The sequence below is a fragment of the Mastigoproctus giganteus genome, chromosome 11 (assembly GCF_048544385.1).
Source record: "Mastigoproctus giganteus isolate SK-2022 chromosome 11, ASM4854438v1, whole genome shotgun sequence".
NCBI lineage: Eukaryota > Metazoa > Arthropoda > Arachnida > Uropygi > Thelyphonidae > Mastigoproctus > Mastigoproctus giganteus.
Window position 1 is genome coordinate 32,676,472 of NC_143585.1, and position 15,318 is coordinate 32,691,789.

General features: G+C 36.7%; 1 protein-coding gene across 2 annotated transcripts in view; it reads right to left on the bottom strand.

The window, feature by feature from the left end:
- Positions 1 to 15,318, bottom strand: part of Mgtor (nuclear basket protein megator) — a 676,213-nt gene that overhangs the window by 538,818 nt on the left and 122,077 nt on the right. For both annotated transcript variants that reach the window (XM_090385135.1, XM_090385134.1), the window contains exon 12: positions 3,559 to 3,698. In XM_090385135.1, the coding sequence (XP_090241261.1) occupies positions 3,559 to 3,698 (140 nt within the window). The remainder of the gene's footprint in view (positions 1 to 3,558; positions 3,699 to 15,318) is intronic.

Sequence of the window (15,318 nt, forward strand, 5' to 3'; positions counted from 1 at the left end):
TGACAGTTGTTTTGTCTCTGGATCATAGTAAAAAATCTAAGTTTCATCACAAGTCACTATTTGATTTAAGAAGTTTTGACACTGTTTTTCAAAAGGATCAAGCATTCTTTGCACAAGTCTACTGTTCGCTGTTTTTGTTCCGGAGTCAAATTGTGTGGAATCCAGCGGGGCACAGATTCATGACATTTTCAGGTGATTTTTCATAATATTGTGAGCCCTACCGTATGAAATGGACATTCTAACAGTTAATTCACAAAGTGTAATTTGCCTGTCTTCATCCAAGATTTCCTGAGATTTTGAGATTTGCTCAGGAGTTGTTGAGGAAGGCTGACCAGGTCTTGAGTCATCTGCAACTGACTCACGGCCTTCACTGAATCACTTGTGCCATTTAAATATGGCCATCCTGCCAAGGCACTTAATACCATATGCTTCATTCATCTCTTTAACTGTTTCCAATGCATTTAAGCCCTGTCTGACAAAATGATCACCCCTCACATTAGTTTATTGGAATGAGAGGAAAATTATTACAACAGACCCAAACATATATCTCTATTGAAACCCATCTTTGGGACTGGATTTTTGGCTCATTGGATGCTCAATAACATTTTGTAATGCACTGTTTATTGTGTTTGCAGTTTGTTTCAAATGGTTCTATGGTTACTTCACTTTCAGGAATTTGATGCTAAACAAGGTTGAAGACAAAACATAGTATTGTTTTGAAAGGTAGCCTAGTCATTAAGGAACTGGCAACTGCACTGAAAGAGGAATGAGGATCTGTTGCTCATGTTCCATGACAGTCAATACTATTATTGGGCATCCAAAGAACTAAAAACTGAGGCCCAAAAACAGATTTCAGTCTGAAACACAACCAATTTATTAAGTTATGACTTTTTGGGAAAATTGTAATAACTGTCCTCTTTCTTAAATCAACTAATTAATCAATTAGTTGACTAAAGCTGTCAATCAACTAAATTCATGTGTGCTTTATTAACCTACTTAGGTCACCTTTTAAATTTTATATTTCTATTCACTTCCTATAGAACTATATGCAGAGTCACAGATAATTCATGTACTTCTCATTACAAGTGCACATTCAATCCATTTTTAATTCAAACCAATAAAAACAAAATATGTCGAAAATAGATCTGATAATGAGATTATCAGTATCAGGTAATCTCATTCCTGGATCACATATTCACATGCAATATTAGAGAGAAAGTTTCTCAACTAATCTTAATAATGTGAATGTCTTTCAGAGAAAAAAACTTTTGCATTGGAGGATAAAAAAAAAAAAATTAACTACTCTTCTTAAGGAATTCATGAGGCATGTACAGCTTTCTCAATTTCTTGCACAACAGAGAACAGAGGGTTTCATTTTTACTGCCATAATAACAGCATGAAGTATAGGAGCTGTACATTAAAACAAGCACTATGCTGTTTATTATGTGCAACTACATATCTGCTAAAGGGAAGGGAGAGAGAGAATCCATTTACTAACAGTCGTTCGCTAAAATCTGTAATTTAGTGCAAACTGCCCTTGAAAATTAAAGCTACATAAGCTGGTCAGAGTGTTTACCACAGAATATCTTACTATTCTATGGTGATCTAGTATGATATTATTGTAGAACACTACAAGTGAAAAAAGATATTAAAAGGGTACAACATGAAAAATGTAGATTTCATTACACTTGAAATTTTGTCTTGATTGCATCAAATTAAACCTTTTTTTTTTTTTTGTGTGTGTGTAAATGAAGTTGCTGTTTATGGAAAAGATTAACTATGGAAGCCACTTCAGGTTTTCCTTTTATTTTCAGTAATACTATGCCCAACTATTGCATGTATTATTTTGTTGTTGTGCTTTTATTATATTACTTTATAGCTGCATGTAATATTTTCCTTTCAAGCAGCTTCAAAGGTTAATCTCTTCTGCAGATAGATACTCATTTACATGCACACAAAAACCAATTTGATTCCAAACAACCAAAGTAAAATTTCACAATTGTGATCATTATTTCACAAATGTATACATTATTCTGGCTGTACCAACACACTTCAATCATAACTGTTCTAAAGTAAAATTAAACTTGTCACCAGCTCATGTAAGCATTCTATACTAATTTAACTGTAATCTGCAAGAGCAATCCATGCTAAGTTACAAATATTAGTAAATAAGTGATAGTGTTGCTAGAAGAGAGAAATTTTTTCATGGGTTATAAGTATTAAACAGCACATAATATCCCAAAATACAGAACACCCTCTTTAGAAGGTATGTACAATTATACACTATAAAGCAAAATAGAATTCTTATTATGTACAGCTCATATACATCCCAGCTGCATGCCTATGGTGCCAAAACTTAATAATTATTTTTTATTACATACAAATTAAATTTTTCTACCTGAAATTCTAATTAATTTAGCCATCGAATGCACAACAAAACTAAAAGATTAACATTTTAAGTGACAAAGAACCAAAAATTCTGTAAAGTATAATACAAGTATAGTATATCTAACTAAACATTTCAGTTGATTAATAGTGACATATACTTATTTTGTTTGAAAATTTCAAACCAAATTTAAATCCAAACAACCATATTTTGGTTCCTCAAACTTTGAAATGACCAGGATATACTGAATAACCTACTTTGAATTTGCTCTGAAATGATTTAATTACATGGATTGGGTGATGCACCTAGTACAGGTCAATAAAAACCATCCCTTACAGCACAATATTCCAGAAAGGTTGAGTTCTACTTCATTTCCATTGAAGTGTAACTAGTCTTCTCAGTATTGCATTCAACAGTAATCTCAATGTCCAATTTTTTTTATATTAAGTGTCTCCATGAAACTACCATCAGAATTCCTCAGATGGTGGCTTCTTGAAAAACCATATTTAAAAAATCCAGCCATCACTTTCATTTCTCAGCTAATCTTAATAATTGAAGTTCAGTGTGGTTACCCTCCATAGCCGAGTGGTCAGGAAAGGGACTTGCAGTAGCACACACTCCTTGAGTACACCGCGGTTCAAGCCCCTGACTGCTAAATAAGGTCGATCTGCCAACCCGCACTGGACGAGCATGGCAGATTATGGTCCATTTCCCTCAACATGAATTGTTGAAGAGGCTTCCATCCTGCAGTGGGTTGATAATGGCTGCAGTTTACCCTTCTTTTTTTTTCTTTTATGGTTACCCTTATTAATTATAAGGAAATTCATTTATAAAATTTAAATTCACTATGTATAATAAAACTTCAAATTACTGATGAAATTTAGATGTATTAACAACTTAAACAATATTGAGCTATTGAGTATTATGCTTCAAAAAGGATTCAGTGGATGATTTGCATATCGTGCAAGCTGAAAGCCGGGAATAATATCATGTGGAAGGGGCTACTCCCTCTACCTAAGATTGGCTAACTACAGTCTCCATTGCAGAAGAAGACTAGAAATTCCATCGGCTCTTGACAGCAATTTATCCCAGACCTCTCCATACGTGGCAAAATCACTATACTTTCTATACAGAAAGAAATGTTGCTAAAATAAAGGTAAGCAATTTCTCACCTAAATGTCACAAGATGTCTTGAAATAACACCGCTTGCAGTAGACTCATCACTTGATGTAACTTCTTGTTCACCCTCCCTGCCAGAAACATTAACAAATCCTCCACGAGCTTCCTCTACTTCTTTCAGAAGAACACAGACCTAACAAGATACATTAAAATTTTATTACAGATAAATCAAACACTGTCATTTATAAAAATGGAAATTATGTTATCTCATTTTTAGTGACATTTTGTTAGTGTGATAAGCTATTAAAAAAGAGAAAGCATAGCTGCCAAGTTTTGACTTCCTAAAAATTGTAAGCAGGAGAAAAATGGAATTTTTCAGGAAAAAAAGGGGAAGGGGATTTTTCAGAAGTCCATGCTGCATTAGAAATTAAATTTCACTGATAAAATATACATTTTATATTAAAATAAACTATAGGGCTGGTTACTAGTACAATAGAGTTTCAAAACATCTCAGAATTTTTCTCCCTTTGGATTTGTTTGAATTGTCTGACACATCAACTGATATGGCTGCCTTGAGAAAGATACTGTTGCAAACTATGAACATCGTCAGAAATGTTCAGTCAAAGTTTTGTTTACAAAAATGGCACTGCTGTTCAGACTTCAATATCAAGACCATTTCCAAAACTGCACTGGAAAGGTTTTATTCCCCCCAGCTGGTTTTCTATTCTTGACCCCCAGAACTGCTACAAGGAATTACAAAAATGAAAAGAATGGCTTTGGATAACCTGTTATATTTCATGCTTCCTTGTGTGCTTGTCAGTTTCTGACCAAGGGCCACTGTACATCAATTCTTTCTTCTTTCATGACAGCATCTGGTAGTTCTCAAATCGAAACTGACAAAACTGATGCTACAAAACAATTACTCCTTCATAAATTTTTCTATCTTTAATGGTGTCAAGAAGTACCGGAAAGTTCCCACAAAAAAAGTTTCAAATCTGAACATGATCTAATGACAATTAATGAAATTTTTTGTACCTCACAATTTATAAGAACATTTTTCAATGGCAATGTATGCATCACGTAGTTACATGCAGCAATAAATTACTTCTTCACTGAACAAAAGAACAGAATATCTCTTGTTTTAGATCCACAATCATGGCAATAGAAATGCCTGTGAAGTGAGAATCATCCTGTTTATTTAGCCTGCTATTGTAATCAACTTACAAAATGGAAGTGATAAATTTAAAAAATTGTTGGCATAATAAATTTCTACATAACATTCTCCAACATATCTAGGAGTAATGGCTCCAACAACTGAATGTGAGGCATGCTAGATTGAAGAGTTATGTTTTAATTTTCAAATACAGGCATAATATTTAAAAGAAATAAACTACTTTATTAAAGCTTTTGTCAATCCTCTGGTAGGAACACCAGAGGATTAACAAAGTTACTTTTGTTTCTTCACTTGTTTAGGAACATGAACAGATGTGCACGAGTGAGGATAACATGCCTAGAATATCAGCTCGCTTGGCATGTTTAGGATTACTTTCACCAGAAGTTCTCTTTCTTGAATTCATAAATTTCTTTCTTTCAAAACTTTTGGATCATGAACTGGAGTTGAACACAAGTCAATAGCACTCACTAGTGATTGCTTGTTGTACTTTGCAATGTGGTAACTCTGAAAAGTGCCAATATTGCTTTTCTCGTGACTTCTCTTCTTTAAATAAACTTTCTCAAAAGTTGCCACAATTTTATCAGTCTAGTCACACATTTAACCAATGACAGCCAATGTATGCACATATGCTTCAAAACATTTTTAACTTCAGTGGCATACATCAGTTGAAATTGTTTAATCTACCTTTCCTTTTAGCAATTTTTCTGAATAGTAATATTTGCAGAAGGATAAGAGAAATTTATCTCAATATGATATGTAGAACACTTCCATATGATACTCTCCAGTAATTAAAACAAATATAAGATTAACGCAAAATGATTACGGTAAAAATTCAATTGAACACAATTCAAAGTTAACTAAAATTCAAAAAACAATTTAAAAAATTAATTAAAAATCAACTGAAGTTAAACAAATTTGAAAAATGATTTTCCTTCCTGAAGCAGACAATGCTTTTCGACTGTGTGTTGTCATGATCACAGAAATCGAAATCTTATCATGTATATATAGTTGCATTCAGAAATGTTTCCTGTGTGAGCTTGAAAGCTCACACAGCAAACATTTCTGAATGCAACTATATGCATGTTCAGCACAACTCAAAGGAGAATTGACAAAAGATGCAAATAAACATTCCATATATACAGGGCGTCTCAAAAATATTGGTACAAACGTTTAGGGGAGGTAGGTAACATCTAAAGGAATGTGAATCGCATAGGAACTCATAACCGGAAACGTCACCGTAAGTCGGTACACGGTGCTGTTCATCAGTTCGCGAGAGGGAAAATTTCTGGTTTACTCATTCAAGCAGTAGTCACCGCAAGAAGAGCATGCATCGATATACGAACTGTGAGCTGGCAGACATGCACCTAATGTATGGATTAGCAGAGGGCCTACACGGTGTGCACCCCCAAGTGGCACAACATTGCTTCGCAATAAATGTGTGGGCAGGTATGGTCGGTGACTGCTTAGTCGGCCCATACCTGTTACCATCCCGCATGAACTCCGCTAAATATCACATCTTTCTTGAACAAGTTCTACAAGGGTTACATGACGATGTTCCAGCAAATGTGAGACGCAACATTTAGTTTCAACATGACGGGGCGCCTGCCCATTATGGAAGGTGTGTTCGTGACCATTTGAATAAGCGTTTTGGGCGTCGATGGATTGGCCGTGGTGGACCCGTTGCCTGGCCGACACGCCCACCTGATTTATCGAGCATTGATTTCTTTCTGTGGGGGGTCCTCAAATCTATCTTGTATGAATCGCCTGTGGAGACGGAAATGGATCTCGTGGCAAGACTCGTCTGCGCTGCTGCTACTGTCAAAGAAACTACAGGTGTGTTCGACCGTGTCCGCCAATCCATGCTGCATCGGTCTCAAACATGCATTGCGTCTCGTGGTGAACCTTCGAGCATCTGTTGTAACATCATAAAATGCATCAATCTCATGTTCCTGTGGGATTCACATTCCTTTAGATGTTACCTACATCCCCTAAACGTTTGTCCCAATATTTATGAGACACTTTGTATATGACATCACTGTGAAATTCTACATCTATTTTTGCGTTTCTTTCTACACGCAATGCACACTGTTTCTTATACCTATTTATTTGCAAATGTCTGATTATACTACTTCTCTCACCACTTAAAATGGAACACAATATGTAAATGTGATTTACGTATATTTAGGTAAAGTGTGATTTACCTCTTTCAGATTTCAAACCACAAAAAAATCTTGCATATACAGCTTCTAAAATTATATCATATTTCTTTGACATCCTACTAAAACACATTAATTATGTCATTTAGCAAGATGTTTCCACTTTGCAATATATACATGCAACCTGACAGCCAATTCTTTAACAAATATAAGAAATTTGTAAAACATTTTTAAAACATTCCAATTTTAACCTTAGCAGCTATTAGTACACTATAGTAAAACAAGTTAGTTAATGTAATCCTTGAGGTCCTTGAGGTTTTCACAGACATTCTCTCAGATATGCCAGACAAACTGTATTTGCTACCTGGGAGTCTAAAACGCTGATGGAACTGATATTCGGGTGACACTCAAGCCAAGTGGACCCAATTTCGGCAAAGTCCGGACAGTCTGTGACAGCCAAATCCTCTGCTTGCACCTTCATGATGGTGGGACTGTTAGTAATCCTGGGTATAACCTCCAGGCACAAGTACATGATGGGTGACTACACAGGTGTGAACCAACGTAAGCAGGGGCGCCCACACCACATGGAGGAACGCCGCCCCTCTATGTTACCAGGCAGTACTAGGTGGTAGATGACTCTCATCAACCGGTGAAATACCACCACTTTGCTTATTGGAGGCTTGAAGTGGTGGAACCCATGTTTAGTCTCTAGAGCTAAGTTCCAGTCAACCCTTCCCTATCTCTTCCATCATGCAATATGATTGATGACTTTTGAGGTTATGATGAACGTTGTGGCGAGATCCAATATTCCTTACATTTCGAAGGTACAGCTCTAAAACGGTGTTCACAGGCCGGCCGCTAGTTAGTACACCGGACCGAACCTATCGATAACTCTCTAGGAGGCTTCCGGATCAGCTGGTGTATAATCCTGCTACCTCTACTCTGCCAGATAGTGACTGGAGGGAGTCCGAGTAGTGTGTATACAGGGAGCATTGTCGAGGCCACGTTATGTCAAGGATCTGAGTATATTCTTACCATGTGTACACCATATCCAAAAATTTCATTACTTCATACAGCATGTCCCACCCACTTTTTCTTACTATTGAATACACCATGAATTGTCAAACTAATAGAGCAAGCTTATCTGCGAAAAGATCTAAACCTCCCAAGCACTTCCTAATTCATTTCACAAATATACATGGTCTCAATTCTAATCTCAACGATGTCCATTTCCACTTGCAGTCTGCCAAACCCCATGTACTTTTTCTGACAGAATCTCAGTTATCGGTTGATTCAACTACTGCTCATCTCAGATGCCCAAATTATTCGCTGTATGATTCCTTTCGCCTCAAAGGTGGTACTTGTGCATATGTCCGTTTGGATATTCCCTGTCAGAGACTTGGCAAATTGGAATCCCTCTCTTTGATCTTCTCTGGCTTAAAATCTCTCTACCTCATTGCATCAAATTCATCTGTTGTCTCTATCGTTCTCCCAATTCCACTAATCACTTGGAGCTCTTTGACTTCCTCTCTTTGCAACTTGACTTTCTCCAGTTCAACTTTCCTAACAGTGAGGTAATTTTTCTTGGTGATTTTAATGTTCACAACTCTGTTTTCTAGTCACACCGACCCAGCAGTTCTAGATGCTGAAGCTTTTGCAATTACTAATGACTTTGCACAGATTGTTCATTTACCTATAAGAATACCAGACAATCCTAATTATACAGCCAATACGCTTGATCATTTTCTCACAAACATCCCTTCTAAGTACACGGTCGAAGTGAGAGGTCCTTTAGGCACTTCAGATCACAACTTGGTGATTGTCTCTCCTCCAATGGAACTTTATCTCATGGCTATTCCCAATCTCGTGTTGTTTGGCATTACAAGAATGCAAAATGGGATGACCTGCGAGACTTCTTTTCTTCTTTTCCGTGGTCGGAAAACTTCTGATGTCAACGTTTGCTCAGATCGTGTCAGTGAAATTATTCTTGCAGGAATGGAATCCTTTATCCCACACTCCACTTTAAAATCTCGTCCTTTATCTAAACCTTTGTTTTCCAATAAATGTGCTAAGGCTGTTCAAGAGAAGAATGTTGCATATCGTAACTGGCTTGTTTATAATTCTTCAGTTTCATTTTCTGCCTACACCAAAGCTCGCAACAATTGTAAAGCAGTTATTAATCAGTCCAAACTAGAGTTTGAACAGGCTAAGAGTAGAAACTTGCTTCTTGCCCTAAAGGTAGCTGAGCATTCTGGTCTTTGCCAAAGCTATTGGCCGCAACTTTTGTCCATCTCTACTCCCACCTCTGTCCAAACCAGATGGTTCTATTGTCACTTCAGCCAAGGATAAAGCTGACCTGCTAGCATCCCATTTTTCTTCCAGCTCATGTATTGATGATCTTGGTAAAACACCTCCCACCATTCCCAACAAGCTCCATTCAATGCCTCCTGTGGTCTTCCGTCAAAAGGATATCAGAAGGATTTTGATGTATCTTGATGCTAAGAAAGCTCCAGGTCCTGATGGTATTTCTCCACTTGTTCTCAAAACCTGTGCTCCTGAACTTACTCCTATTCTTTGCCGCCTTTTTTTCACTCTCTTATTCCAAAGGTGTTTTTCCTTCTGCTTGGAAATTTGCTGATATCCAGCCAGTCCCTAAAAAGGGTGACAAATCCCTCCCATCCAATTATCGTCCCATTGCAATTACTTCTACTCTTTCTAAAGTAATGGAGAAATCAATTAACCGCCAACTCTTAAACTACCTAGAAACCTTCCGTCTGATCAAAGATCACCAGTATGGATTCCGTCAGTGTCGATCCACTGGTGATATTCTGGCTTATGCTACCCATTTATGGACCAATTCAATGGAAAGGTTCGGTGAAAACACAAGTAGTTGCTCTTGACATCTCAAAGGCTTTTGATCGTGTTTGGCATAAAGGTCTTCTAAACAAGCTTCCATCTTATGGTTTGCCAACAGTTTTTAGTAATTGGTTATCCAGTTTTCTCTCTGAGCGCTCACTGAGGGTGATGGTAGATGGCTCTCTGTCTTCTAACTTCTCCACTAATGACAGTGTCCCCCAAAGTTCAGTTCTTTCCCCCCACTCTTTTCCTCTTGTATATTAATGACCTTCTTCCATTGACTGGAAATCCTATCCATAGTTTTGCTGATGATAGCACATTGCATTCCACTTTTTATTTTTGGAAAACTTGTCCTGCTAAATCAGCTTCAACTTCTCGAAAATCTGCTACCAATTCCTTAAATGCCGATCTTCAGGTATTTCTGCAGTGGGGCAAAGACAACTTAGTTGATTTTAAGCCTTCTAAAACTCAGTCTTGTCTTATATCTCGCAAAAAGGATTCTTCTGCTCCTATGCTTATCTTTAGTGACACTAAGATTTCTAGGCAAAATGATATATCTCTTTTGGGGATTACCCTGGATTATAATCGCTCTTGGCACAAGCACATTACAAATATTGCTTCCTCTGCATCTAAAAAACTTGGTTTTCTCTTTCGCTCTCGGCGTTACTTTTCTTCCAAACAGCTGCTCACTCTGTATAAATCGCAAATCCGCCCGGCCATGGAATATTGTTCCATCATCTGGGGTGGTGCCCCAAAAACCTCTCTCAGGCTTCTAGATTCCATTCAGAAGAGGGCAGTTAGGTTAATTAATGATTCATCTCTAACAGAGTCTCTCCACTCGCTTTCTCATAAATGCACTGTTTCTGCTTCATGCCTCTTCTACAAATACTTCCATGGGCACTGTTCTTCTGAATTGGCTTCTATAATTCCCGCTCTCTCTTTCAAAACATTCCCAACACGTGCCACCACCAGCCAACATCCATTTACTGTCCAACTTCAAACCCACAGAACCAACTTTTCATCTTGCTCGTTTATTCATTCAACTGCCGTTTTCTGGAACAACCTTCCTTCATACGTATTTCCTGAAAATTACAATCTATAGAAGTTCAAGTCCAATGTCAACAAATATCTTCTTTCGTCTTCTCATCCTCCAACCCAAGCACGGTACTTAAGTATTATAGGTTCTAATACCTCTCGTGCTTGGGGTTCACATAAAAAAAAAAAAAAAAAAAAAAATCAGTGCGTTACACTTCAGGCCTGGATCCTTTATTTATTTTATTTTATTTTTTTTCCTGCAATTAAAATGAATATTTTTGTTTCTTTTTCTACAATCACCAAAAGTGGAAAAAAAAATAAAAAATACTTATCTATTTTTTTCAATTAATTACTAAGATTATAACTACATAGAATATTTATTTCCACATACCTGTTCTACAACTGTGTTTCCTGAATTTGAATTTATGCCCCCTCAGGTTAGAAATCTGAGAAACAGGAAGAATCCCATCGCAATTGAGTCTGCTCAACCCATTCACAGCCTTACCTCAATCAGATCACCTTGCAGGTGCCTAGTCTCCAGATGTTGCAATTTGCAGAACTTAAGCCTTTCTTGATAAGACCATCCTTCATTTCCCTCGCCAATCTCGTTGCCCTTCTCTGTACTCGCTCAAACAACTCTACACCCTTCCTAAAATGAGGCCTCCAGATCTGTATGCAGTACTCAAGGCATGGCCTGACCACTGCCTTATACAAAGAATAATCACCTTTTGCCTACTAGCAATATTCCTGTATATCACTAACAATACCCCATGACCTACTCTGGAAGCCTGTCTTCACTGCTCAGAAAACTTCATATCTCACTGAACAATTACTCCCAGGTCTTTTTCATTTTCTACCACCCTAAATGTAGTACCACAGAGCTGGTACGCAACTCTGGGGTTACTTCTACCCATATGCAGTACTTTGCATTTGTCAATGTTAAACTTCAGTTGCCACTTCTCAGCCCATCTGCCAAACCTTTCTAGATTCTGTTGCAGTAGCACATTGCCATTACTGTCATTAAGAACCCTGCCAACTTTTGTATCATCTGCTAACTTATATCTACCATAGGCTTCTGTGTCACCTAATAATTTATATGCATCCAATGCATTTTTCTTCTCTGCCATGAGTCTCATTAGTTCATCCGATATCCGTTAGGTCTAAACCTTGAACAGTATTTCTTAATCGGTATGAAATGTCTAGTAGCTTCCACAATTACTTCCTTGAATGCTTCCCATTTAGAATTTGCTGTTGGTAACATCATCAGTTGGTCCCACTGTACAGAATTTAAACTGCCTGAAACCGCTGTAGTCACCTCTACAAAAGTAAAAACCCTTCCCTTCATCCCACATCAGTACACCGTGATCACTACCACTTAATGGTTCCTTTATCTGCAAATTCGTAATGCATGAATAATCACTGCTAATAACTAGATCAAGAGTATTAGTCTCTCTGGTTGCCTCTCTAACATGTTGCTGTAGAAAAACAATCATCCAGTAAATCCACAAAAGTCTTGCTGGTGTGCAATTACCAACCCCCAAATTCCAGTCAATATCTGGGAAGTTTTATTAGACAATCTGATTTACTGGCCCACTCTATTTCTCTGTACAGTTGTTCGTTGTACCACAATTACCTACCACTCACTGTATACTATAACATTGGCTGCCAGATGATGGCTGCACACTATACTATAACAATGGCTGCAAATGAAACAACGGCTTTACGTATATTAAGTAGTAACCTATTTTCATCATTCTCATCAAGTTTGATACTAAGTTGCCTACAAATTGCTAGTGTCTTTTCAATATCAATATCAGATTCAAACTCTTTTCTTCTCGAGGTAATTATCTCTTTGTTGGTTTCATAAAGTTCAAATTATTTATTTTCATTCAAATTTTCATTCTCCTCATTGATAAATGGTATGTGTAAAGTTACCATTTCACGTATATGTTCATGAAGACGTATTATAATTCTGATACCGGATTATTTTAGGAAATTGTCTTTTCACCCATCCCCCATTTCCTTTTCAATAATGAGCAATAAATTGTGCAAGAGTTATATCTTTTAATGTTTCGTCCCGTTTTTCATATTTATCAAAAATACTATCTTTTCATACATCCAAAGACTCACTATAACTTGTTGTTCGTCCAATTCAGTTGCTGATTTAAGTAATTTCTGACGCTCGTGTGGCCATACTGTTGGCACGTATTTTTCAATCGCTCTTGAAGACACGGACATCGGGTATTGTAATAAATACCAAGCTGCCTCTTGTGAACTCATCTCCATAGAATTCAATACATCTACACTTAATGCTTGTGTTAAATCATTTATATCCATATAAGGATATTCTTCTTGGAGCTCTATAATTTTCCATTGTAGGTTGCTTATTCCTCTGTTGGTTTTATTCACTATTCAACTATATACATTGTATGCTGCACATGAATATTCTTCTATGATAAATTGAAAATTCATAGACTTGAGCACTCCTAAAATCCAAGGATTGTAATTATTCTTAAATTTCTCTTCTATCTTGTGCTTAAGAAATACACGTGGTCGTTTGATACAGCCCTCAAAATATTTAGATATTCTTCTTCTGATTGGCATTGATTTTAGTAATTTTTCAAAATTAACATGATTAACTAATTCTAATGAGCCGTGTGTTTTACGATAAGCTGATCTTCAATTGTCATCTGTGGCCATCGGTATCAATATACGAGTTTGTGACATCGGCCAAAAAGGTGTTTCAAATCAACATTCGCATCTGTTTGCATTATTATTTTTATAACAGGTAAAAGTATGTTTATGTTGCTGTAAATTTGAATAATTTGAAGTTTTCTCTATAGAACATAATGCATCTATCATTTGGATTGCTTCTTCCATCCCACCTTTTTCTTCTAACGGTGCAGAGGGTGCATTGTTCATCCATAATAATATTTGTGCATGTGGACTTACTCGATGTTGAAATACAATGTGTTTAAAGAAATTCACAAAATAACATTTCCCAAAAGGACTATAGGTTTTCGATTTTAAAATTTTGAGTATACTCTCAACAATTTTATTAAAGTATATGGCACACGTTACAGGGCCTTCATTTATTAACGTAGCTTGTAAGGTAGATCCATAACTTCATTAGTTGTAATTTCTCGCTTATATCTGAATTTGTATAACATACATAGTAATAAGGACCATGTTCACATGCACTCAATGTCAAGAACATTGTAGGTTTTCCTAACTGACGAATCATGGCAAACACATCTCGTTTACATTGACTCCAGTAATATGCTGAATTGGGAACTGATTTTAGAAATGCCAAGTTGAACTCTAATGACTTGTTTATAAATTCTTTCAATTCCAATGTAGAACGAATAATGTTAGCTGTTATTCTTACTTATTTAAATTCAATTTGCAAATTTTCTGTGGTATGCATTTGATAATTTTCATTGCCATGTTTAGTTCCTTTTCTTTCTTTCACGATATTCCTTCATCTTTTGAGCTTGAGTTTTCTCATGGGCAGTTTCAGAAGTTCCAGGCACAGTGAAACACTGTTGTTCAATTTCATCTGGATTCACATTTCTCTCCAACTTCCCCTTCTTTCTTTCACAATATTCCTTCAAATGCTGGGCTGTACATTTTGGCACAGTCAGTGGCGTATTAATCATTATAACAGTATAACGTAGCATATCATTGCTCAATTGTACTTGTGACTCTGCAACTTGTTGCATCACTGCACTTATTGTGTCACTGCATGCAACAAGTACACACATGCACCCAAGAAAGCATAGCCATTTCAAATATTGATCTTGGGAAGGTGTAGCCATTTTCTTACAGCCTGGTCCAGGCCTTCTCTTCACATCACCAGTTTTACACTTTAATTTCAGCACCCAGAATACTGTTGACTGATGGCAGACTATTTTATCAGTGATTGCACATGTAAAAAAAAACCCTTCCTGGGACAGAGCAACAGCTACACTTTTTTTTCTTGGTGTCAACTGAACATATGGAGTCATGCTTGCACTTCTGCAAACAGGACACAAATGTGTGTGTACACCCTTCCAATGCCATATTTATAGAAACGGCTGATGCAATACCTTTGCTTTTCCACAAACAAAATGACTGTAATAAACCAATATTTTATACATTTCACTAAAAATGTTACTTTTTCGAGGTGATGCAGTTTTTTTTTTGTCTGCCACTGTATGTTAAGTATCACTGTATTTAAAAAATAGTGATATGTAACACTATTAACTAGTAATTAATATATTTGCACAGTTTTTTTTTTTTTGACAGTACACTAATCTGAAGAATCTATAAATATTAATCAACTTTCTGCCTCCTTTCCTGCAGCCACACTGATCTTGCCCATTATCCCAACATGTTCCAGCTTATACAGTAGCCTCTAATGAGGGATTAAGTTAAATGCCTTGCTAAAATCCAAATAATCTATTTGAAATTAATCTCTACATCCAGCTCATGAGTAACGGTTTGTTTGTTTGTTGTTTGGTTTTTAGGAGCATTAGCAACTAAGGCCATATTGCTCCGGGATATGCGGTGGTCATTCCCTGACCTTTCCGTATCCTCCGTATTTGGTGGTG